The 26,356-nt window shown below is 34.5% G+C and overlaps 3 protein-coding genes across 3 annotated transcripts; 1 reads left to right on the top strand and 2 right to left on the bottom strand.

Moving 5' to 3' along the window:
- On the bottom strand, positions 1,788–5,428 carry LOC109225511 (30S ribosomal protein S10, chloroplastic). Its single transcript, XM_019390201.1, has 3 exons — positions 5,135–5,428; positions 4,976–5,023; positions 1,788–2,337 (listed from the first exon to the last, which is right to left on the bottom strand). The coding sequence occupies exons 1-3, from the start codon at positions 5,345–5,347 to the stop codon at positions 2,026–2,028; spliced, it is 573 nt and encodes a 190-aa protein (XP_019245746.1). The 5' UTR covers positions 5,348–5,428; the 3' UTR covers positions 1,788–2,025.
- On the bottom strand, positions 7,360–14,634 carry LOC109225503 (mitochondrial import inner membrane translocase subunit TIM50-like). The gene is made up of 10 exons (XM_019390190.1): positions 14,296–14,634; positions 12,767–12,855; positions 12,259–12,295; positions 11,446–11,507; positions 11,236–11,349; positions 10,900–11,004; positions 10,716–10,814; positions 8,807–8,963; positions 8,608–8,710; positions 7,360–7,657 (listed from the first exon to the last, which is right to left on the bottom strand). Exons 1-10 carry the CDS (start codon positions 14,564–14,566, stop codon positions 7,612–7,614), a joined length of 1,083 nt encoding a protein of 360 aa, XP_019245735.1. The 5' UTR covers positions 14,567–14,634; the 3' UTR covers positions 7,360–7,611.
- On the top strand, positions 17,473–21,682 carry LOC109225495 (two-pore potassium channel 1-like). Its single transcript, XM_019390177.1, has 3 exons — positions 17,473–17,718; positions 19,724–20,651; positions 21,037–21,682. Exons 2-3 carry the CDS (start codon positions 19,753–19,755, stop codon positions 21,185–21,187), a joined length of 1,050 nt encoding a protein of 349 aa, XP_019245722.1. The 5' UTR covers positions 17,473–17,718; positions 19,724–19,752; the 3' UTR covers positions 21,188–21,682.

Raw genomic sequence — 26,356 nt, 5'->3', positions numbered from 1 at the left:
ATGGCAGTAACTCCGTAGGGGTTAGGGGAAAGGAGAATAGCGAGGGCTAGGTTAAGAGAGGATGAGGGGAAAGAAAGAAGCGAGAGGCGGTGGGAAGAGAACTTGGTGTGCTAGGAATGAAGAAAGAAGAAAATAATAAAAACCCTAGAAGTGTGTCTTTAATAATGGGCTAAAGACTCAAAAGTTTCTTTCAAGTTATGTACAACATGGGCTAAACCGGGTAAGAACTTCAAATCTGGGCCATTTTCGGTTGGGCTGTTAGGCCAAGTGACAAGGGATGTAATTCCTTCAAAACTTTAGGACCACCCCCCGATCCTATTTCTATTTATCTGTGAGTCAAATGTTTGTATTTATTTAAAGTCTTTTAATAATGAATTTTTCCAAACTCCTTGCTTTCTTTGTCTTTGTTTGTCTGACTAATTCATATAACTCGAGTTCGGTCGGGACCCACAGTTGTAGACCTCGAAGAGTGCCTAACACCTTCTCTTCGAGGTAATTTGAGCCATTACCCGATCTTTGGTGATGCAAACTGGTTAAACCAGAGTTATTTGCAAATAGGTGCCCTAACGCACCTCAAACCCGTTAGGTGGCGACTCTCTCTTTTAACACCTTCCTTAAAAGAGTTATCACATGTCGAAACCCGATTTCGCGAGAAAAAGGGGCGCGACACCAGCACATATATTAGGTAACCCTATCCACCAACGCTTAAACAGATGAGGAAAAAAATAGTTTTTTTGTCTCCACTAGGATTTGATCGTAAGTTCATTCGCTCGCCTAGCTTTCGTCTCTCCGTGTCAATATCGGCCCGGCAGAGTGCTTTCACCGTTGGTGTTCTTTCCTATCTCTACGCATTTCACTGCTCCACCGGAAATTTCCTCTGCCCCTACTGTACTTCAGCTTGGTAGTTTCCACTTTCCACCGCCTATCCAAGGTTGAGCCCTCGAATTGACGGGGACTTAAAAAGCCACCTACAATCATCTTCATACCCCTTTTACCTTAATGTTGCTAAAGCTACACTAAAGATTCGAAGCAGCACATATATGTTTTTTCTTGCCACCTTGATGTTGACCTACCATGGTTATACATGTACAAGCAACGTTTAGGACTTGACTTTTTTTCATTGGTTAAAAGTAGGGTTCGCCCCTTTATCTTCCTCCCAACTTAAATACCAGGCTTTATCCGGACAAGGCTCAAACCTATAACAAGCGCGTAACTCATATATCATGTGTTGCATCCTTACCGCTGAACCAAAACCTTGGGGGCAATGATGCTTTCTAACTAATCTATAGCTTTAACCTTTCGAATAGGTTGCATCGGCTTTGTTTATGTCAAGAGCTTTTAACATATCACACTACACGAGTCTTGTAAGAAAAAGGGTAGCTTGATGCACTAAGCTCCCCTATGTGTGGGGTCCGGAGAAGGGCTGGACCACAAGGGTCTATTGTATAGAGTCTTACCCGCAAGAGGCTGTTTTCACGGCTCGAACCCGTGACCTCCTGGTCACACTACACGAGTCTTGTATCCGAGGTAAAATGGTTTCGAAATCAGGGGCAGATGTACCATACACAGTACAAATTCGGCAGAATTCAGTAGGTTTTGACTCTAAAGATATGAACCATTTCTAGTCTTTTTCACTTGAATACTAAAACCTGAACCAGTAATTCCCATTCAGTATATGAACCATTTTTCCTACTTCTAGATATGTCTCCCAGGAACTGTCATCAGCATTCTCAAGCAATAAGCTGATATAATCAAAGCCAAATTTGGTAACATATAACAGTATACGATGAAACGAGCTTGAAAAGGTGCTTGCTAATCCAGTAATCCGAATTAATACACAAAAAACGAGCTTGAAAAGGTGCTTGCTAATCCAGTAATCCAAATTAATACACAAAAAAGGATATGCATTTACCTACCTTTTTCCAACAAATGTTGTTGCATGTACTGGTACAAAATCCAAAACTGGAAATGAACTTGTAAGAGATAAACAGAGTTACAGTGCTACAAGGAGGAGAAGCGATTTTCTCAGAGCTTGACCTCAACATCAACGCCAGCAGGAAGGTCGAGCAGCATTAACTTGTCGATTGTTTGGGCAGTCGGGTAGAGAATGTCAATAAGGCGTTGATGAGTTCTTATTTCAAAATGGAACCGTGCATCCTTGTGCACATGTGGAGATTTCAGGACACAGTAAATTCTCTTTTTGGTAGGCAATGGTACAGGACCAACGGTCTTTGCATTTGTTGTTGTTGCAGCGTCCATAATTTGCTTACAAGAGTCTTCTATTAGGGGCACCCAGTATGACCTCAATTTGATCCTAATCTTCTGCTTTGGTGCTGCCTGGAAATATGTCTAGATCGTTAGATGATGCCAACAATAGTTAGAGAAAAAAATCCAAGTTTTGATGCCAAAAGCTAGTAAAATTTGATTATGCACAGCCTGCTTAATGTTGAACTAGAACACTCCATCGTAAAGTAATAATTTTTTCAGCTTTCCATGGATTCCCACAGATGACTGATAAATCGAGGGAAGTCTGTCCTTAGCTATGTTGCTCGGACTCTTCAAAAATGTTGCCGCACCCTTGTCGGATCCTCCGAAATGCACCAAGTTTTGATGCCAAAAGCTAGTAAAATTTGATTATGCACAGCCTGCTTAATGTTGAACTAGAACACTCCATCGTAAAGTAATAATTTTTTCAGCTTTCCATGGATTCCCACAGATGACTGATAAATCGAGGGAAGTCTGTCCTTAGCTATGTTGCTCGGACTCTTCAAAAATGTTGCCGCACCCTTGTCGGATCCTCCGAAATGCACTACTTTTGGAAGAACCAACACGGACCTGGTGGCATTATTGAAGAGTTTGAGCAACATAGGTCCTTAGAATTCATAAACTGAGTGTATTAAAGGAGGGAAATCACTATGGCCTGTCCTGTTCCATCGTAATTCTAATAATTTTTCAGCGAAAATTCTAAACAAAAATAATATTTACTGAATAGCATGTCAATATGTATTATCCAGAAACGAATACGACTCAAAATAGCCTTGAAAGGATTGTCCGTTACTAATATTAATGACCCTGGTTGCTATAATCAAGATTGCAATAGTGAAAGGTCCTAATAGCATTAGATGTAGCTTTCTTCAAGCAAATTAATACAAGCTTCATCAATTCGACAAACTTCTGTCCTTCTGTCTTTTTGCCGCAACAACTAAAGTTTTTAGTGGAAAATAGTCTGCGGCTCCACGCATAAAATTACTTAAGGAGTCAGCCAAGATATTTGGGTGATCAGATCACTGCTAAAGCTCCAGGTTATTTCCGTAAGGGAGGAAGTTCCGTCTTTTCCACATTCACCAACTTGAGGAATCTAACTGCGGAACACTCTGTAATCTCATTTATCAAAAGTTGCTTGGCTGTTGAGCAGGTTATCATATCACTGCACAAAGCCCTATAAGAAACTTCCAATTTGATGCAAATGAATCTTAGCCTTACTTCACAGGCTAGAAATAGTTAACCTCACAGTAACGTAGCAGAACAACAGGCACTACCTAGTTTTAATTGCTCAGCGGCCTAACAAGAAAAGAAGTGTGGGTGAAAGAAATTTCTCTACTATCAAACAAAAGCTAGAGATTTGCAACCAGCTGGATGTTTGGGAATTCTTTTTATGACAATAACTTGCTGGACCTAACAAAATCGATTCGTATTCTCCTAGATGGTACAGATATTGTAATTCTCTAATTATATAATATGCGCAATACACCTATCCTATTTTATGTCCCATGTCCTCCCCGCGCCATGAAGCTAGTTTCTGTTAGCACCGAGCAAATGGATGCTATCGTTTCAGATTCATTTTAAAGTCAGTAGCCAAAAGCAGAACACCATCAACAAATATTCCATTTAGACCAACATACAACTATATCCTTGTAAAGAAATGGACCTTGGCTCTAACTTAACTCTAAAAGCTAGCTCAAGAGGTAAGTATTGGGTACGACCATATAAGGAGACAACATCCCATTTCATCATCAGCGTGAGACACTTAACACTCCCTCCGCCAAGGACCGGACATCTGGAGCGTCAGGGGTAGATGTAGCCTTATGGCTACGGGTTCATCTAAACCCATAACTATGGGCACAAAGCATAGATATAAGGTAAAAATCTACAAATATCTTTTTGATAAGGTAAATAATTTTATTAACAATTGGTGCTAACCCCGTACACAAGCCATATACCAAAAGAAGAAAACCTACCCAAAAAAGATAGGTTCTCAAGAAAGAAGGCCCAATCTTCTATACATATGGGGACCTCATGCGTACACCAAAAAGAAACAAGAAACAAAAGGCTATTTTGCTATTTTTCAATCTACTAATATCTTAACAAAAATTAGATATGAGCCCATACTTTTAAACGTATAACGATTTCAATGCTAAAAATCTTAAAAGTTGAACCCATTAAATTTAAATCGTGGATTCGCCTATGTGAAGTGTGGACAATATAACACGGGAACCCAACATTATGTAAATCAAGAATAGGAATGAGTCTAGCTTTGGTCTGATGTAAAGAAATGGACCTTAGGCCTAACTCTACAAACAAAAGCTAGATCAAAAGATGAGTATTGTACGAGTCCATATAAGGAGACAACAATCCATTTCTACACTAATGTGGGACACTTAACAATCCTATTTCACAATTTAACAGCTAAAAAGCAGAATACATCTCCCACAAAGGCTGCAGCGTACAATTTAAAAAAAGAAACACACACACATACACACACAAAAAAGGTAGTCTGGGGCACCAAGCATCCCGCATTTATGCGGAGAGGGCCGCACCCGAAGGGATGTGATGTAGGCAGCCTAACCTGATGCAAGCATCACTGCCTGATTCCACGGCTCGAACCCGTGACCTATACAAGGCTCCCTATTGCTCCACGGAGACACACACATACACACACAGAGAGAGGAAAAAGAGGAAGAGAAAAAAAGGTTACCTTATCAGCATCAACACCAACACTCAGCGTTGAGGCAGCAGGAATATCCTAAAAGAAAGCAAAAATGACGAACACCCAACATCAATTATGCAAAAAGAAAGCACATTTTTTGGTTAAAATAGTTTTTTATAGTGATAATTAACCACATAAATTACGAACCTCAACATCAGCAGAGACATTCTGGGCATCCAAAACTTCTGGAGAAGCAAAAACCTTAGACGTGGACGCTTTTGATTGGTTGAAAATCTGTATTTTAGTTTTAGCGGAATTTGAAGGTAAAGAAAGAAGAGAGAACTTGGATTGGGATGAAATGGTGGATGAATTACACACTGGGAAAAGAGCTGCTGAGAGTGAAGATGATGAAATTGCCATTTGGGTCTTTTACTCAGTGATAAGCAGAGGGAATAAAGCTACGAGAATTTTGCAATAGGCTTATCCGAAGAAGAGAAATATATGTTTATTTTCCTACTTATTATTTTGCAGAAAGCAGCGAATGATGTGGAAAAAGACAAAGAACAAGAAAGAATTGGGCCTCATAAGTTTCTATCCGTTAAAATATCATGGTATAGCCAGTTTTCACACTGGTCAATGAAAAATAGCCAGCGTTTATCAAGTCAATAAAAACTAGCCACTATTTTGCTATAACAGGAACCGGTCCAGTATAATATACGGGAGTTCTGGTGCATTTGTGTACGAACTCCAGCATATTATGCTGGACCGGTATACTTTGCTAACTCCTGTAAAATTTGCGGGAGACTGGAGCACCAGTGCTCCAAACTCCAGTATATTATACTGGACAATTATACTTGCTGGAACTCCCGTAAAATTTGCGGGAGTTCCAGCATATATGCTTGAACTCCCGTAAAATTTGCGGGAGTTCCAGCATAGTTATCCTGGAACTCCCGTAAAATTTACGGGAGTTCAAGCATACTTATGCTGGAACTCCCGTAAAATTTGCGGGCGTATTTTTCCAGATTTTGAACAGTGTTTTCGCTCAGATTTAAAGTGGCTAAATTTCGATGACTTTTGAAACTTGGCTATTTTTCAACGACCAGTGGTAAATCTGGCTATTTTTGAATTTCTCCCTTTCTATCCCCATTCCAATTTGCTTCTTTGGCCCAAATTTATGAAGTGCACCGGTGCTCCAATCTCCAGTATATTATACTGGAACTTTTCGCGTGTTGGAGTTCCAGCATAATATGCTGGAAGTTCATACACAAGTGCACCAATCTCTAGTATATTATGCTGGAACTTTCCGTGTTGCAGCAAAATAGTGGCTATTTTTCAATGACTTTGCAAACGCTGGCTATTTTTGCATGACCAGTCCGAAAACTGGCTAGCCCGTGCTATTTTAACACTCTAAAGGACTGCTATTTAGGAATTAGTCAGTGCATCCTGAATTTCAATATTTCAATTCAATTTTTTAAAGACAAAAGTGTCCTGTAAAATTTTTAGTTTAAAATATCAAGACAAGATAAGTACGGACTAATCTTAAATAGCATCCGCAAGAATGGCTATCTGTGCGCTTGCCCCGCCTAACTTCGTACCTAAAGGTTTGAAGAAGAAGTAACATATTCAATCTGAAATTTGCTAAAAATGTCTAAACATTAAATAGTTTTTAAAAGCAAAATATATTTTAAATACAAGTGCTACAAGCGGCTACCTAGTGTCATTTCTACCATTTTGGACAATATTTGAATTGAAGCTGAAAAAATGTTCTTAAAATTGAAGATTGAAGTTGAAAAAACTTCATAATAGTTGAGATTGTGTTAGGACACGAACTTCAATTGAGAAAAAAGTTTATGAACATTAAAAATTTGTTTCACAACATTTTACTTGAAATACCCATTTAAACTGAATTTTCACCTGAAGTTCTAAATTTTAAAATTGATACTTACAAATACTAAAATGGTGATTCATGCTCAAATATGCACTATTACTTCCCGCGTCATAACTCATATTCAGAGCAGGAGGTCAAACATTCTGTCAAACTTCAGATGTTTTTTGCGGTATGAAGGAAAACGAAATATGTTTCCAAAAAATAAGTAACTCCTGTCATCAAACACCAAGAAACATTTTTCTTAAAAATATCCTCCATTAAAAGGGAAAATACGATTACCCTATTAGTCCATTTTGAAACTTTTGAAATAGTTTCAAAACGCTAGAGTAGTGATACTATTTTTTTCGGAAAAATATTTTCCTTCATATCAAACACACCATTCAAGTTTGTGAAAGTGCTATAACAGTGTTTACTGGAAATTATATGAAATGCTGTTTATGAGCGAATAAGACTGCTTTTTGTATAAAATTCAGTTGAATCACGTAATGATATCTCACTGTCCTAAAATTCAGAGAAAAAATAGATACTGAATGCAAGCAGCTACTAACAAAACATTGACATTCTCTATTATTACGAAGAGATAATGACAAAAGCCTTTTGCTGGAGGGGAAAAAGAATACAGTCATGTTGTTAGGAGTTAACTTTTCTCAACTGGAACAAATCCTGTTCCTTAGCTACACAAAAATGGGATTATAGTTTTACGTCCTTCTATCAACTGGTCTAATCTTACAAAGGAATCCTTTTTTAAAATTTTTATTTTTGTCTCTCAAGACTAACTCGCTGTCAACTCGTATTACTAGCGGCGCCAGAATCGACCATGTTGCTTTTGCTCTTGCATACGCCTGCAACCACCAGATCAACTATGTTAAAGACCATCAAGCAAAAATATACTATAATTTCAATAAGGGGTCAAAAACAAAATAAAGTGAATAAAGAGAAAGGTCCACGGGATTGGAGAATAGAAAAGAAAAGCTTATCATAGCAGAGTGCAGACTCGAATATAGTAGGAGGCACACAGTTTGCAGCTCGAAAGAAGAGAACAGTTAGGGCGTGGCAGATCTCAAGTATGCTCAATCAAACAAAAATGCCCAGAAATGCTTTGAACAGAAATATCCACTGTAACTCTAATGCACAGCCTACCCAACAAAATAAATAAGAACCTTTCAAGATAAATTAACTAGAAGCCTAGGAAAACAATGTATGTGCCTTATAGAGATCCAATGCTTCTTGGAGCTCATTCAAACTACTTCCATTCTTTTCAACTAAGTTTAGAACTAGCACTCTTTTCATTCTCTTTTTTCTTTTTTTGTTGGGGGTGGGCGGTGGGGTGGGGAAGGGAGAGGTTAAGACTACCACCTCTCTGGTAAATACTAAATATGGAAAATCTCATCAACCACTGGCCCCTGGGGCAAAAGGGGACTAAAACAACCTCTAGAAGAGAAAGCAGAAAAAACGCGAGAGTCGCAGCCCAAATGGCTACCACTATTGGGGATTATGACAAATAAGAAACACTTTATGTTTCCAATGTTCAAGGTAAAGTTAGATTAGACCTGTAATCCCCACCCCCCACCCCACCCCCCAAAAAAAAGAAAAACAATAGAGAAGAAACTTGTATTCCTAACATTTGTTTCTCTCAAGAGGAGAAAGGGCGGGGGAAGGATATGAAGAGACAAACTTCATGAGTAAAATTCAAGACAAAAATCAGAAGCATCCTAAGTTCCAGGTGTTGAGGATTTGGAATGCAATTAAATAGCTAGCAAGAACTAATAAATACAACAGAGGAAAACTTGACCTTTGGTAATCCTTGGACCGCTCAATGAACTCCTTCGGAATATCACGTCCTTGGTATGAAGCTAATACAGTTCGGATATCAGCTGGCCTATGTTTAGCAACATCTGCACTCAAAGTTAAGTAGTCATTAACAGTGACCTTGCCGTACTCCCAAAAGTGAAGACAAGATTAGGGTACGTTATACTTATGAATGTGCTTACATTCAAGAAACGGAATAAGATCCAAAAGCACAGTATCCTCCGCCTCTCCTTTCCATGGTTTTATTTCTATGCAATTTTCTGGCTGAAGACTACTTTCTAGTGCATGTCCACTCACATATATAATTCTTGATGGATCCCGATTCAGCTTGGAAAGATCCTGCCAAAGAAGCACGCGCCAAAAAAAGGATTCACAATTTTTGCCATTTGCAAGAAGTAGAACAAGGGAAGACAGAGGTGCAAAATGAGTTTTTTTTAAAAGGACTAGAAAAAACGAGAAAGACATCTTTTTTTTTTTGATGACCAAGAAATCCGTCTGGGACCGATCCTTTGGACCAACCGCAGCCTTCGAAACTCGGTGGATAATGGGCCCGCCCCTCTACCCTTCTCCACTTAAATACCAGGCTTTGCTTTGCATGGAGTGGGGGCTTGAACTTGTGACCTAAGACACAAATCCACCACCCTTTGCCACTTGAGCTAGGCCTTGGGGGCCTAAAGAATATCTCAGAGAATGTACATGCACTAGTAATTACACGTGATAGAAATATCAACATTACAAGGATGACAAGGAATGAGAATAATCAACTACTCGGTGCATGGTCTTACTCAGCCAAGCCCTGCCATCAAATTGTAGATGTTTTCGGTGTTTCCAACAGGCTAGGGTAAAGAGTCAAACAACCTATTAAGAGAAGGCCAGCATTTGCACATTAATTCAAAAAAAGAAAGATGCTCTATCTTTTGAAAGCTAAGCCAGAAGCTAAAGCCTTTCGACTATGCATAGTTCAAGAAGTTTACAAGTGGCTAGATTCTTACTGAGTTTCTATTACCACGGTCTATATGAGAAATTCATTCACCCCCTGAAATGTTAATGTATTATGTGAAAATACTGCCAAAAGGCATAGCCTGATTTGGTCCTTGCTCAGCAGGGCCTTTTTTGCTGTAACCTCTCAGTGAGATGTAAAATAGGAATCTATCGCATTTTATTATGCAAAACTGACACAGGACAACTTAACTTTACTTCCTGAATCCTATATTTCAATTTGTCTCCTTCAGCCTTTCTAAAATATCAACTAGACGTAACCTGTTTAATTTGCATGCCTCTTGATTCTTTCAAACTTGATCAAGCCTCCCCTAAGTTCCAATAACACCCTCCACTCTCTCTTTATCGAAAGACGAAAAAAGGAGATACAAAGTACATAATTGTCCACTAGAGATGATTTAAGAAGCAAATGCACAAAAGCAATACATGCTTGTCACAAAATTTCAGTTCGTTTACTCATATACAGATGAAGGACACTTTTTGCTCTTCATTATTCGAAACTCTCAATTTTAATCAAGTATCTAAACACAATGCATCATCAATGTTATGCTTCTACTCACTCTCTTTTTTCTTAAATCAATTAAAGGTATTTTCTATTAGAACTGCCATACTAAAACAATGTTAACATATATCAAGGATTAGCTATTAAGTGAAGAGAGTGCGACAAATACAAATAATCAAAGACTTATAGCCCGTTTGGCCAAGCTGCAAAAATCAGCTTATTTTAAGAAGTGCTTTTTTTCAAAAGTGCTTTTTCACAAAAGTACCTTTGGTGAGAAGCAGTTTGTGTTTGGCTAATTAGTTTGAAAAGCACTTCTGAGCAGCAATTAGTGTTTGGCCAAGCTTTAAAAAACTACTTCTAAGTGTATTTTTCTCAAAAGTGCTTCTCAAAAAAGTGCTTTTGGAGATAAGCTACTTTTTTCTGCTTCTCCTCAAAAGCACTTTTTTTACTTCCAGAAGCTTGGCCAAACACCTCAATTTTTTGCCAAAAGTGCTTTTGGCAAAAAAAAAAAAGCACTTTTGGCCAAAAATAAGCTTGGCCAAACAGGCTATTAGTCTAGAACATTTAGAGGATGAAGCTAAGAAACATACTCTGTAATGCTTGCCATCAACATATCTAGTTGCACCTCTTGACAGCCTATAACGGATGCAGTGCTTTGGATCCAATCTTTCGATAACAGGATCAACATACTGCAAAACCACAAGCAGAAGTTTTGATTGCATAACTGAAACAACACTTAGAACACACTATGAAGGAAGTGAAAGTGACGGTTACCATGTTCAGTTGATCAGAGTATACAACGATCTCAAAATATTGAGCTAAATGTTCCAAAAAAGCATCAACCCCAGGTCTTTTGAATGTTCTCCAGCCTCTGTCACGCTTTTAAAGGACTACGGAAGTCAGTAGTCATGAAGGAAAAGTTAAACGATGGAAAATCTGAATGCTTTGAGGGGGAAAAAAAGCTATATCAGGAGGAAAAACCACAAGGAAACTCTAAACTGAATTGCCAAAGTATCGCACTAATTACTAATAATGATCCATAAAATAATTAAAGCAAGTCCAAGCCACTAATTCACAAAAAATTAACAAGTTCATGACTTGGATTTCTACCTTCCAATCAGAGTATATCAATGTCTCGCTAAGATCAAGAACAAGAGTAAAGACATGCTGCTCCAGTGGGTGCAAATCTGGCAGGAGCTGGTCTGATGTTGGTTCACTAAAACCCTAAAACAGAGCACATAGATCTGAGGTGAATTTGGTGAAGGATGAAGCATAAGAAGAGAGGGATTAAAAACTAAAATTGCATGTAAAGGACTCAACTCGAACTTGCTCCTCGGTCAACCGCCTCAGGTCAATGTAAAACTCAACTAGCTTGGCAGGCACTGGAATATCAAAGAAATGAACCAATACAACAGCTTTAAAAGAGACTCTGGGGCTTTAAGTTAATAATTAACAAAAAGTAGGGAACGCGTGTAAATAACATCATACACCACAGCATTAAGAAAACGTATTACAGCATGTGATTCTCCAATAAAACCCAGCAAATTACTAAGCAGTAGAACATGTGTTTTACTTTTTTCATACTAGCAGTGGGATGTGCAATATACTTAAACCCGCGAACTACCCACATCCATGTGCCTTTAAATCACAAGCTCCAATAAGTCAATGCACGGATAGAACCATAAATCAGTTACACTCTACACTACAAACTGCAGGATAGACATCCACCTACTGTGCAGCAGAAACTTTCATGTGCCGAAAATGAGATTGCATAATCTGAAGCTAGTACGGACTTTTGCAGGCCACAATACACTGATCAGGTCATAGAAATGTCAAGCAATTTAAAATTAACAAACTAATGCTTGAATTCTATCATTGAAATGGAAAAGCATTGCTGAAAACACGAGGATGTCTATAATAATAGTCTTGGTACCTAGCTTGTGTTTCCAGTTTTAAAAAAAATTATGGTATAGAATACACATAAGTCATAACAAATACAAAGTGTTGTGATAGCATAACTTATACTTAGTTGACATGAATGTGGACAAAAAGCCACACAAATAAGAAGAAGCAACCCCTTCTTGACTAAAAATAAGAGATGTGTAGAATAGACAAGTCAGAATCATCACCAACCTGTCATTGCCGAGGAGTATAATAAAGCTTGAAATTTCTGCACGGAAAAAGGAAAACAAATTAGTCTCTTATTCTACTCATGCTCAAATACCACTGCCAAAAGATTATATAGGTAAAAGATGAACAAATGCATATAATACCAAGCATATAATCTATGAGCTGTTTATTCGTGTAGTATGTGATTTAGGCTCTAGAGTTCGTTGACAAATCCTGTCATTTCACTTAGATTCCCTTTCAAATTTTGAGGGGTCCATGATTAGCAATATGTTGCAAAAGATAAGCACAAACAGTGAACGTGAATCAAATGGATCAGTTGAAGCTGAGAAGTGCATAGCGCTGAATTTGCAATAAGTAGGGCTAACCTTCACCCACAACCATACTAAGCAGAATATAAATGTGTATGTGAGAGCGCGCATGTGCATGTGTGTCAAAAGCTTAATTTCAAACAAGCAAAAATTCACCATAAGCTCACAATAAGCAAAATAAAGCAGTGCAAGACAAGACTCACATCGGTAGCAGATGCATCATCCCCAACAGTATATTTCGCAGATTCACGCAAAGTTTTGGTCTTATCCTCAATTTCATCCAATGTGTATGCTGCAGATAAAGGATAAGCCAAAGGTTGTGAATTATATGCACGAGAAGTCGAGAATGAAAAATATTGATAAATCTGTCAGACCAACTAGGTTTTTTACCAAGAAGTATCCCCTTACCTCTTGTTTCCGCATAGACAATCTATATACACATACAGTCCATTTCTAACACTTGACCAAACTCCACCTTGAGCAACATAAACTAACAAAAGAGCAACTACAAATGATCTCGTAAAAGTTTTTGGCTTCCCCCAACAAACATGTTAACCAATACCACATGGAAATTTAGCTACAAACTAAGCAGTAATACTTGCTTCACAGCTGAAACTTCGCATGAAGAAAACTAACTGGAGAGTTATAAAGACATGACTACATCACTAAGCAAATAAGAGATACAGGGAGATTAGAACGATAGCCAGATCCAAAGTTGGACGGATAAAACCTGGAACATGTTGCTGTGCTTCCAACTAGTTTTATTTGGTATAGTAAAACTTTATGAAATAAGCTATGCTGATACAGATAACGCAAACAATAACTTTCCTTTTCCTGGAGGTCTGCAACTTTCACTGAATTTGATAAGACCAAAACTAAGATGTAACACGTCAGCAAGCATTGCTACATCACTACAAGGAACACTAACAAATCCTTCCACGAAGAGTCAAAATTCACTCTTATGCTATCAGACCACAAAATTGAACATTTCAGAGTTTACTTTAGAGAACAATTCATTCCGTATCACATAAAGTATTTTCATTAATATTTCACGATCCCGAAACACATTCAATCCCAAAGTATTTGAAGTCCGCTATAAGAATCCTCTGCATCAATTGCATACTATTCAGCTCACTTCACTTCATTCTATGCTCAAATGCATATGACAAATCCAATATCAACTTTAAAACATCTTAAAACCCCAATACAATGAAACAATGCCAATAATATCCCAAAAAAAAAAAAAGCAAAAAATAAATAACGAACCAGTAGGGTAACCAGCTGTGCCAACACTCCCTGTGACGGCAGCAATAGCCCTATAGTTAAAAGAACACCACGGATTCTTCTCAGTTACACACACACATCCACTTTTCGAGCTCTTAGAGAATTTCTATGTGACTGCTTCACCCACACACACACATTCATTCACACACACAAACGTGTGGGCACACATAAACTTTAGCGAACTCTTAGAGGATTTCTTATGTGACTACTTCGCGCACGCACGCACACATATATACACTAGATTTCAAGTTGAGATCGACTACAAGAATCCTAAGTATCCATTATCCACTACATTTCATTCAGCACATTTCACTTCATTTCAAAATTAAAAGCATGCTCCCATGCAGATGAATATCAACATCAAAACGTCCAAATTCCCTAATTCAAGCTAGCGTAACACCTACCTAATAACAAACCGAAAAATATTTCAAAAAAAAAAAAAACTAACCATAGCTAGCGTAACCAGCAGTGGCAACACCACCAGTGACGGCAGCAATAACGCTATACTTAAGAAAACTCCACCGATTCTTCTCAGTTCCAGAAGCTTCCGGATTAGGAGGAGACTGATTCTGAGGTGGCGGAGGCTGATCTTTGAGGAGAGAAGATGAAGAGATTATTGGTTCCTTTGGAGGTTCTGTAGTTACATTTGAAGAAAATCGGCGATTACTTCGTGAAATTATTGAGAAAATGCGCGATTTCGATCGAGCTATAGCGGACATTTTTGAGGAATTTAGAGCTCTAGGGTTTAAGCGTAGAGGACGAAGGTTTTACAGAGGAAAGAAGACGAAGATTTAGAGCTATGCCCTTTTTATTTAATAAAGTTATTTGTTAGAGCTCTGAGGTTTGAACAAAATTAAGTTTAGACCCTTAATCTTTCTGAAATAATAATAAACATGCCTTATTTTTTATGAAAAGAAATTGACATCCAAATATTGAGAAAATAATCTCATAATGATCCCTTGCAATTTGAATAGAAACAAATTCCTTTTTATCTAGCTCTTGTGTTATAGTTTATTTGAAATGATCGTATAACTAAAAAACATGCGTCATGAACTAATAATCATAAAATCGACCTTCCTCAAAGATAATCTTCGCACCATATACCGTTGAAATACACACATACGTAAGTGAAAATAAAATAGTAATTCCTCTATTTCAACTTGTTTGGTATAATTTTACATAACATGAAGTTAAAAGAAGATATTTCGGCATATAGATAGATATTAATGAAATATAGATATCAGCAAGTATTAGATATCGAGTGTTTATTTTTGATTTGAAGCTTAAAACAAGTTGTGTCATCGACATAATTAAGATATAATCATTTTGATACATATCGCACGGTTTTTATTTATTAATTAATTTTTGCCGTTAGGAATAGGAACGGCAAATTATCCTATGGCTTTCTTTTTTACTAAACTTAGAGTTAACGTGTAATATGGGACGATCTTTCCTTCCATTATGTGTCCCGTAATCATATTAGAACCTCAATGAATTGAGATTTGGGTCGTCTAAGGTCTATTAAAAAGGAGAGTGTTCGATACTAGAATTTTTTTTTATTTCTAGAGTTTGATTCTGATATATCAGGTTTAGGCTGAATGGATCCTATTCATCCCATCACAATTTTTGGAGGTGACTAAAAACGACTCACGATATAAGAAAATGCTTATATTTTCTTACTCGATGAACTAACAAGTATTTATTATGTCGGTATATATAATTTAAATCGTGAACTAAATCGCCCCTCCCCGGTCCTACACATGAATTGCCATATTAAAGAAATGCAGCTGAGGTTAACTCTAGATTAGAATATAGAAAACCAGAAATTTAGATTTCCAGCTTTTGCTTCACATAATCACACATGATTTAAGAAGCAAAAGCTTCCTCTCTTACCAATTTTCTTAGGTCGTAAATTTTCATTTTTCTAATTTTTTTTTTTGTCAACAAACTTGAGCATCTGTTGCATTTATTGTTGTGGTTTTTAAACATATAGGGTTTAGAAAGTTATGTATAATTATCATACTGTATAATTATTATTTTAATAATTGTACAGTCAAACCTCTCTATAATAGTATCGTTTGTTTTAGATATATTTGAATGTTATAGTGAATTGCTGTTATAGAAAATATATATTATAACAGAACACGAAATTTGGTTCTGAAAAAACTTGACTTTTATAGTGAAATATTGTTATATAAGGATGTTGTTATAGAGAAGTCTGACTGTATAATATGATAATTATATTGTATAATAATTATAACAATAACCTATTTATTTGCTTGAACATAAGTACAATGTAATTTTCACTGTCATATTTGTGTATGTCTTTACATTGCCAGAGTAAAAATTTGGAAAGAAAAAAAATATTAATATGATATTTTTCAAAGGATATTTATATAGATGAAAACGGATATATTATTAATAATAAAATTTGTGATACAAATTGACTATAAAAATTAAATTCCAAAGCTTTCTTCTATTTTCTTAACTTGAAAGCATGTTAAAATTACTTTAACAGTCTTTAATTTTTTTTTTTTTCATGTGTTCGTATTAGAAATACTATAAGAAAATATGGCCTAAAAAAGATAATTAAAGTATTAATTTTGATGTGATATTATAATTAGGATATGAATATTAATATGCTATAATTAGTTTCCTTTTGATATTGACCGTATATTACGCGGGTACTAATACTAGTAATTATAATAATAACCTATTTATTTGCCATAACATAAGTACAATACTGTCATGTTTGGTTGAACAAGTATAATTATATAGATAAGTTTACCGTGTGACACACATATACACGGTCAGACTTCTCTATAAACAACATTCCTATATAACAATTGTTCACTATAAAAGCCAAGTTTTTCTCATAACCGATTTTTTTTTAATTTATATTTACCTCTCTATAAAAAGTTTTTTTACTTATAACAACAACATCCATACTTATAGCAGAACGTTCTTTGTAAATTACCTCTATATAACAGCCATATAGAATCTTTAAGATTACTAATAAGAATTCTAAAAATATGCGTACGGTCTTTTCCATTGAACAAAGTTTCTATCTTGCATAAGATACATATTTTCCACTGGATACCTTTTGCTGAAATTTTGAACATGAATCTTCACAAATTCAAGCGTTACTCGGTAGTAAAAAATAAAATATATGAAACAACTACAATTACAAAATTCTTCCATCAATATGGAAAGATTTTATTTTTTTAGTAGCTTTAAAATATGTGCATTAGAGTTTAAATCGTTGTATGTTTAGTTGTGAATTTGGTAATAATGTATTAGCTTTCGTCAATATTTACCTAGTGAAATATGCATATCTTTTGAGATTTTAAATCTGAATAATTTTCTTATCTTTTATATGTGACATTAAAAAAAGAAAAATAATTAATTTTTGAATAAGTTTTACCTATAATAATGCTATAAGTGTTCAGTTATATATATACCAATTTTAATCCCCAACTTTCAATACTACTTATTATTTAACTACCCACAACCCTATAAATAGGAGGCTTGTTATTCTTTACAATTTTATTTTATTTATTGAAATGCTTACGTGTCAATTTAAAACATAAAAAAGACCAAGCAAAGGGCAGTGGAGAAATTAAATAAAGTTTATTTTCAATCACTGGAATAACGATAATCCAAAAAAGATATTCTCATTCTTGTCAACGGAGCTGAAAATAACAGCAAAAATGACTCTGTAAAGTTGCGATTACGCTTCACAAATTGAAGAATAAATGCAGCTGTAGCTAATAAACAACAAATTTATGATAATTACAACTCTTTTTTTGCAGTTTAATTTGTAATCGAAGCAGAATTTCAAGCAGAAGCATATTCCATTGGAGTAGAACAAGTAAGTTGCTCTGTTTTTTTCAGGTAATTCAAGCTAATGAACAATTTTTGTAGAATTATTATTTTGTTTAGATCTATTAAGTATATCTTAGAGTATATGTGCTGATCTTGACAGTTGACGCTACAGTACTCTTTCTTTTAGTTTATCTTTTCCTCTTTGTTTACCGTTGCTTTATGAGAAAATTTTGCTGAATTATGCTGGAATTGACTGCTGAATAACTAGGTTTTTGATTTGTGAACGAGGGCGGATCTACATTATGAGGAATGCTTTTGGATTTGCAAAAAAATTTAAAAATATATAGAAGTATATAATAATTCAACCACTCTAAATGACTAAATCCATTGACTTTTGACTCTACATATTGAGTTTACCTCTGCTTATAAATTATGATGCCAAGGGATATGTGGACGAGGAATGTTGCAAATTTGCAATGCAATTCTCAATTTTTTATATTTAGCTAGCGTTTTGTTCAAAAAGTTGAATAAGAGTTTTTGCAAAAAAAAAAAAAAAAAAAAAAAAAAAAAAAATTTTGCAAGAACAGTTTTCCAACTGAAAGCCAAGAAAGAAAAGATTTTAGTACTGAAAATCTTTCTTTCTTGGCATAAAATGAGATTTGTTGTTAGTATCCAAGATTTAAACTTGATAAGTTTAGACTTTAAAATTTTTAATCATGAACTTGTGTAATTTTGAAATTATGGATTCATAATTAATATTTGCTAACTTTAGTCCTTTTTACATATATATATATCCATGTTTAGTGTCGAAAATACTGGGTTCAGTTGAACTTGTACCCCACTGCTTGTTAGTGGACCTTAGCTTCACTCATAACTAGTATAAACCCAAGCCACAGTCGTCCTTTGTTTGTGAATCTGACTACCAACAAATTTAAGCTGGAGGAACGCTTAACACCTTCCATTTGCCACACATCTTTCTCCAGAGGTTTTGACTTTTGATCCTGTGGGATGCAAAAGAAACTATGCTAAAATAGAAAAGCTCTTCTAGTGTAAGACGGATTATATTGCTCTCGGGGCTTTGGTCTAGCGGTAAGAGTGCAACGCGTGATGTGTGTATTAGGCACACTCATGTGTTCGAACTCCGCCGCAGACATAAGCCTGGTATTTAACCGGAGGCAGGTAAAAGAGTGGGCCCATTATCTACCGAGTTTTGAACTGACTGGATCGCCCTCGGGAATTTCCTGTTTATCCAAAAAAAAGTGTATAAGACAGCTGACATCTTTCAGCTGTTAAGTTTAGCCATTCCTTTTTCCATTTAAATCTGAAACAATTTGGAGTTAGCTCAGTCGTTTGGGACTTCCAAAATATTTGAAAGATAAGTTCCCTTTGTACTCAGCCTTTTCAGCATAGTCACCAAACATATTAGAAAATTCATCAATCTCTAGCAAGAAGCAGCATGCATGTGACCGCACAGCTAGCAGTTACCTCGTAAAGATTGCGATCAATATTAGCATCGAGTGGACCAGTCTATACCTCCATATCCTAGAATTAGAATATAAGCAGAATGCAATCTGCAACCAGGCGAGTTTGTAAAATAATGCATAGGAAGACCAGACTGATTTATGCTGGAAATTTAAAAAAAGATGGTAATCTAGTATGTGACATTGTCATAGGCCTTAATAATGCCAACACAAGTTGCATTACAGTTGTGTGGTATTAACAACAACAACAACAACGACCCAGTTGTGTGGTATTATGTACTGAAAACCATAATTTTTTGCGAATGTAGTATGCTTATGAGTTCGTTATAAGTTGCACCTATCCAGTCTTCGACTCCTTTCACACTTTAATGCTAAGTTGTGTTTCTGAAAAGCAAGGTGCAATTGTGTATGAATAATGTGAGAAGATTGACTTAATACATTATTTTACAATCTTGCTAGTTTTCCTTTTTTGGCTTAAAAGTTGAGCTTCTCTACTGAGAAAACACAATTCATTAGCGTATTGGTTGCGATTTTTGAACTAACAGCGTCCTTATCCTTAATTTCTTTCAGCATTTTAGAGGTACTTGATTCTGCTTGAAATGGCAGACAGCAACATAAAGCAGCCTTTATTAGATCTGCCCCCTCAAGCCTGTCAAAATGTTGACCCAATGAGAAGAAGATTACGCCGATTTAAAAGTGCTCCTATGGCCGAATTCTTTCCTGGAGAGATAAATGACACAAAGGACAACCAATCACTCCCACGTTCTGATTCAATTTTGGATAAACTCCATCCAAGTTTCAAAAAAGTCATGTTTTACTTGGTTATATACTTGGCTATTGGTACCATGTGCTTTTACTTTGTTCAGAACCAGATCGAGGGAAAGAAAGTAAACGGAGTTCTTGATTCTGTTTACTTTTGTGTTGTTACAATGACCACTGTTGGATATGGGGACCTTGTGCCGGATAGTACAACTTCTAAACTGCTTGCTTCCGTCTTTGTTTTCTCCGGGATGGCACTTGTCGGAATGGTTCTAAGCGAAGGAGCAGACTACTTAGTGGAGAAGCAGGAAACACTATTAATCAAAGCAATGCACGTGCGTCGTAAAGTTATTCCAAGTGAAATTCTAAAAGAAATTGAAACAAACAAATTAAGGTACAAGTGTCTTGTCACAACGGTCTCTCTCGTGGTGCTAATAGTTGTTGGAACGGTGTTCCTCACCAAGGTAGAAAAGTTAAGTACCATTGATGCCTTTTATTGTGTCTGTTCTACCATCACAACCTTAGGATATGGAGACAAAAGCTTCTCAACAAGAGCGGGGCGCATTTTTGCTGTGTTTTGGATTTTGACTAGCACCATTTGTTTGGCTCAGTTCTTCCTTTATGTCGCTGAAGTCAACACAGAAAAGAGACGGAAGGAGCTGGTGAAGTTGGTTCTTACAAGAAGGATGACAAATGTAGACTTGGAAGAAGCTGATCTTGATAATGATGGGCTTGTAGGGTAAGTTATATAAACCTTAAAAGCCTATTACCAATAATTAGCCTGTTGAGTATGTTAAATAAGAACTACTCCTTCCGTCCCAATTTATGTGGCATTGTTTGACCAGGCACAATTTTTTTTAAAAAAATAGATGAAGACTTTTGAAATTTGTGGTATAAAACAAGCCTTATATATTTGTGTCGTTTAAATAATGTCATTAAGGGTAAAAGAGAAATTTTAAAGTTAAATTGTTTCTAAATATAGGTGACACTCTTGTTAGGACAGACTAAAAAGAAAAGAGTACCTCATAAATTGGGACAGAGGGAGTACTTTTATATTCTACTCCATTGTGTTTCAACTTCAAGATCAAGTTTTTCTAACTTTTCTTCACTTTTCATATGCGAAGGGCTGCTGAATTTGTGGTTTATAAACTTAAGGAGATGGGGAAGATCAACCAAGATGACGTTTCACTTTTGTTGGACGAGTTTGAAAATCTTGATGTTGACCAGTCTGGAACTTTGTCTACCACAGATTTGACACTTGCTCAATCATCTTGAAAGGGAAGGCGGCTGCAGTGCTGCATAAATTTCCATATCGAGCTAGCATGTTATTTCCATGAGCTTCTGCAGAGTCTTGAGTCTGGTACTCATTTCATCGTATCGTGAGTGTTTTTCAACAGGTACCGGAGTCATATTCAGTTTATCCACTTCATATAATGCACCCTGTATATGCAGTGTAGATTAAGGTAAAAACAACAGTTATTGTGGCTTTGCTGGTGGGCTGTTCGACTCGGTTATTGTAGTCTTGAATCTGAATTGGGTTTCTCCTGAAAGTTTGTTTACAGAAACTGTGAAGCGCCTTTTTCTTGTGGAACTTGAAAGACAACAAGCCATTATTTGATTTTGAATATACAGTGAAATAGATTTACCAATTTGAGATATGAACATTCTTTCATTGACAGAAAAGAATGTATGATTTATGATGATTGATATTATAGCATCCAAAGAAGTTGATGTTCTGAATGTTAATTCAAAATTAAAGTATTCACTACAGGAAAGAAGTTTTTAAGTATTCAGTGATGATTTTCTGGCCGCCAAAAGTAATGTCATATATTCCTTTGGTATTTTTTTTTTTTTTTTGATTTCTCATCCGGTGCCCACATTGGGGCCCGACTAATCCAGATTCGCACTGGGAAGTCTCACATTGGGGGATAAAGCGCTCCCTAACAAACGCGACTCCATACCCAGGGCTCGAACTCAAGACCTCTGGTTAAGGATGAAGGAGTACTTACCACTCTACCACAACCCTTATTGGTGGTATTATATTTCTATTATTAGGTTTTGTGACCACAAAGCTCACCACAAAAGTAAACAACGTGCACAAATAAATTTTCGCTAGGTTGGCGACATATTAGTATAACTTTTGGTGGCGACTAAAAGGATCGCCGCGGCAGGTCGCACTAAAACCTTTAGTCGCCACAATATATAAATATTGCGCCACAAAGATGACTTTAGTTGGTTGCCTCTCTCAACGCTGACATATCCCATAACTCTTCGTGGCGACTAAATTGGTCGCCATAGTCGCCACAAAAGATCGCTACATAAACTGAAATCGCCACAAAAAGTAAATAATGAAAACGATTTTAGCTATGCCTCCACTTGGAAAGGCGACATATATAGCATAACTTGTGGTGCGACTGTATGGGTTGTCATTGAAAACCTTTTATAAGTTACTTTTGGCTGCGACTAAGAAGATTGCCAGGCATATCTAGTACTGAAAATTTTATTTTATGTAATGCTTTAACAGTAATAAACATGAAAGTGAGTTGTTGAATCCAAATATATTATTTTTCTTATACAAGCTTTGTCTAAAATTTTCTCCAAGGCATGGATATGTGACGTGCGTCCGCCCTTGTTGTTTTGTTCTTGTTATTTTATTATTAGCTTTTGTGGCGACGAAGCTCGTCAAAGAGATACAAATAGTCCATACAATAGATGTTAGGTAGGTCGTTACTACAAACAACGACATATAATACTACTCTTGGTGATGATTAAAGAGGTCGCTACGGATATTGTAATATAAAACTTTATTTTCTGTAATACTGTAATAGTAATAAACAAGAAAGTGAGTTGTTACAGCCAGATAGTTTATCATTTACTTTTCTCATCGAAAATATTGGTTAATTCAAACTTTTTTTTTTGATCTTTTTTATTTTACATAAAAAAATTTGTGCATTATTATTATTATTATTATTTTATTATTATTATTAGGTTTTATGGCGACTAAACCATAAAAAGTAAATAAATGCATCACAAAATAGAAAAGAAAACTTTGGATGCTTATCAACTAGAATTGTTTTTTAAAATTTCTTCGACCACCCAGATCAAAAAGAAATTTTCAAGTTCAGAATCTCCAAGATTCAAAATATTTAAGGCGCGAGGATTAATTAGTAATCTATATCTATATATATATATTAAAGCAAGAAAGTTATCATATATAATTGACATTATGGTTAAGCCAAGTGGCAAGCTAATAAATGTCAATAGTATATGGTAACTTTATTCTATATTTGACTATTTTAGTTAAATACAAATTTTATATATATATATATATATATATATATATATATATATATATATATATGGAATTTGAATTAAAAGATAATTTTGAATTTATAGATAAAGTTATAACATTCGAGTTTAAATTAAAAATAAAATTTATCTTTTTTTTATCATGTTATCATACTTATTGGTTAATGATCATTTACAAACATGTTAGGAACTTTTATTATTTTTTCTAATTAGTTAAATACTACTTCGCCTCTAGCAAAAAAAAAAAAAAATCCATATAACTATAAAACTTTTTCACATTCAAAATCCTGTAAGTATAGTTCTTTGAAACATTGTAGCTAGATTTGAATAAAACGAAATTCTTTTAAAATAAATATAATATATAGGGTACATGTCTATGTTTATTTAAATAACAAAAAAGAGTTTACAAAACAAAATAAAAGCTTACTTACATATATAAAAGAAACATCACAAAATTAGTCAATATTAAAAAAAAAAAAAAGTTGTTTCTTTTTTCTTCTTGAAGAATATTTGTTTGAAGAGTCAATTTGCATAAATGGACATCAAACAAATAACAAAACTTTGGCTATAGAATTGCTATCATTAATTTCAATTTAGCACATTCAAGGAATTGAAGCATATAAGATGAAACCCCTTCATTTAGCTGTAGTCAAGCCAATATTGCAAGGGTATAATATTTTTTTCGTTGAATAATATTTGTTTTGAATCATTAGATTATGTGGAAGTTTTTTTTTTTTGCAAACTCAACAAGAGAGAAATTGGTTTCTAATTGATAGTTTCGATAGCGACTTTAAGTGTAACAAAGAGTGCATATAAATAAAAGATTGGTATGATGTGAAATATTTTTTTAAAAATGTAAACAAATTGTTTCGAAAAAACTCTTTACTTTTTATAATTCAAAGATAATAAAAAGATAAGATATTTTTGAACATTAGTAGAGAGTTTTAAAATTATTATAATAGAAGTTATATCATGGATAAACTCAAAAAATCAAAATTTTTTGCAATATTTATATAATATTCGGTCATATTTATTGTTTACTTTTTATAGCTAATATAAATAGATGATATACCGATAACAACGATTATACACATATTATATATGGATTATACATAAATTACACATCATTCAATTTTTTTAATTTAAGTGGTCCGGTGAGCACCTATTTAGGCTGATTAGATAAAGCCAAAAGAAAAATATGAAATAATTTCAACCAAAGAATAAAAATATAATTAAAGTTCATATGTAGACAATTTTTATTAAAACTCATCCTTTTATAGTGAAATAAATTAATTTTTTGTAACAAAAGAAATAATGACATAACAAATAAGATAAAAGAAAATATATATTGAAAAAATGTTAGAAAGATCTAAAAACGAGAAATAAAAGATGACAATAAATTTCTTCTTCTTATGTTTCATCTTTGTTTAAAAAATTTTAAAGTTAATCTCCTCGATTTCAAATATATTTTTTTCAACTCAAATACATAGATTATAAGATAAGGATATCTTAGAATATTTTTTTTTAATTTACATCATGTGACGTTTTTAAAAATTACTATTACTAACTAACTGATATGATAATTTGAATTGGAATGCAATTTGAGTAGTTTGCATTGAGGTTAAGCCAAGTATGGTGTCGAAAATTAAACTACTTGACAATTTTAAGACAATATATGCAATATTTTATAATAATAATAATAATAATCAACTAATTTAACATTTAATGATTCAAAGAACAAAACTTTTGTATATATAGGGTATTGAAAATTTAAATTCTGGGGCTAGAGATATCGATAAACATAAAGTGGAGTCATACTGAAATAAATCCGGCCAAAGACTTATTTAAAATTTTAGATAGCCGATTAAAGTGAATTTTAAATCAAGGATAATTTCTTCACTTGCATCATTATAAAGATAATCATTATATAATATATATAAAAATTTAGAAATTAAAATTTCAAATAGAAATATTTTTTGAAAGATAAAAATCATACCAAATAAGAGTTCAAGTGTGTATAAGAAGTCACGTCATAATCAAAGAATCGTTCTTCTACGTGTCAACCTTTGTGCTTTGCCATAAATATGAGTTATTATTTTACACTGTGGCTATTTTAGGTCCAATGACACCTATGAGAATAGTGTAAAAATAAAATTATCACTACGAGAATTGAGAAAAAATGTTAGCCTTTTTTCATAGTGTTTCTTAATAATTTAATATCTGACGGTTATCTATACTTATTTAGAAGGTTTAAATGTTAAGGTTATTTACATATAACTCAAATAACTCAGATATTTAACATGGTTAATGTCAAATATCAAAATGGAGTAAGAAAATTCACTAGCTAAAGAAATTTTTATATTTTTAGATAGCCAATTAAAATGAGTTTTGAATTACGAATAATATTTTCATTTATATTATTATAAAAATAATTATTATTGAAAAATAATATTTTAGAAACTAAAATTTTAAGAAAGAAATATTTTTAAGAGATATGAACACGCCAAATAAGAGTTTAAGTAGTAGTAAAAGAGTTAAGTCTTATCTAAAGAGTCATTCATTGTCTCAACATTTGATTGTTTTGCCATAAATATGAGTTATTATTTTGTTTCCTGACTATTTTTAGGATCCAATGACACTGGCAAGAATGGTATCAAAAAAGAAAAATAGAAGAAATGGTTAATTTTTTTTTCATGTAGTTAATATCCAATGATTATCCATATATATTGAGAAAGTGTAAATTTTTTTAATATTATTTACATACAATCCAAATAACTTAAATATTTGACATGATTAGTGTCCGCGCATCCGCGCGGGTACTAATACTAGTAACAAGTCAAAGAAAATAATTTTAGTTATCAGTAAAACTAGGAGATCATATTAATTAGAGTATAACTAGGATTCGACTTGCCTTAATATATATATATATATATATATATATATATATATATTTAAAATTAATACTCAACATATAAAAAGGTACAATTAGTGTGATAATCTGTACAATTATATATAGTTTACACGTCGAAATTAAATAAAAGCAATCTCCACCGTCACTCAGGCGGCAAAGCGATCACAACCGTCGGTCTCGGTCCTATTTCCAGAATCGTGCGCATATTAATCCGAAAATGACAA

Source organism: Nicotiana attenuata, chromosome 1 (genome assembly GCF_001879085.1).
Source record: "Nicotiana attenuata strain UT chromosome 1, NIATTr2, whole genome shotgun sequence".
NCBI classification, from domain to species: domain Eukaryota; kingdom Viridiplantae; phylum Streptophyta; class Magnoliopsida; order Solanales; family Solanaceae; genus Nicotiana; species Nicotiana attenuata.
This window is presented reverse-complemented; position numbering and strand designations above follow the sequence as displayed.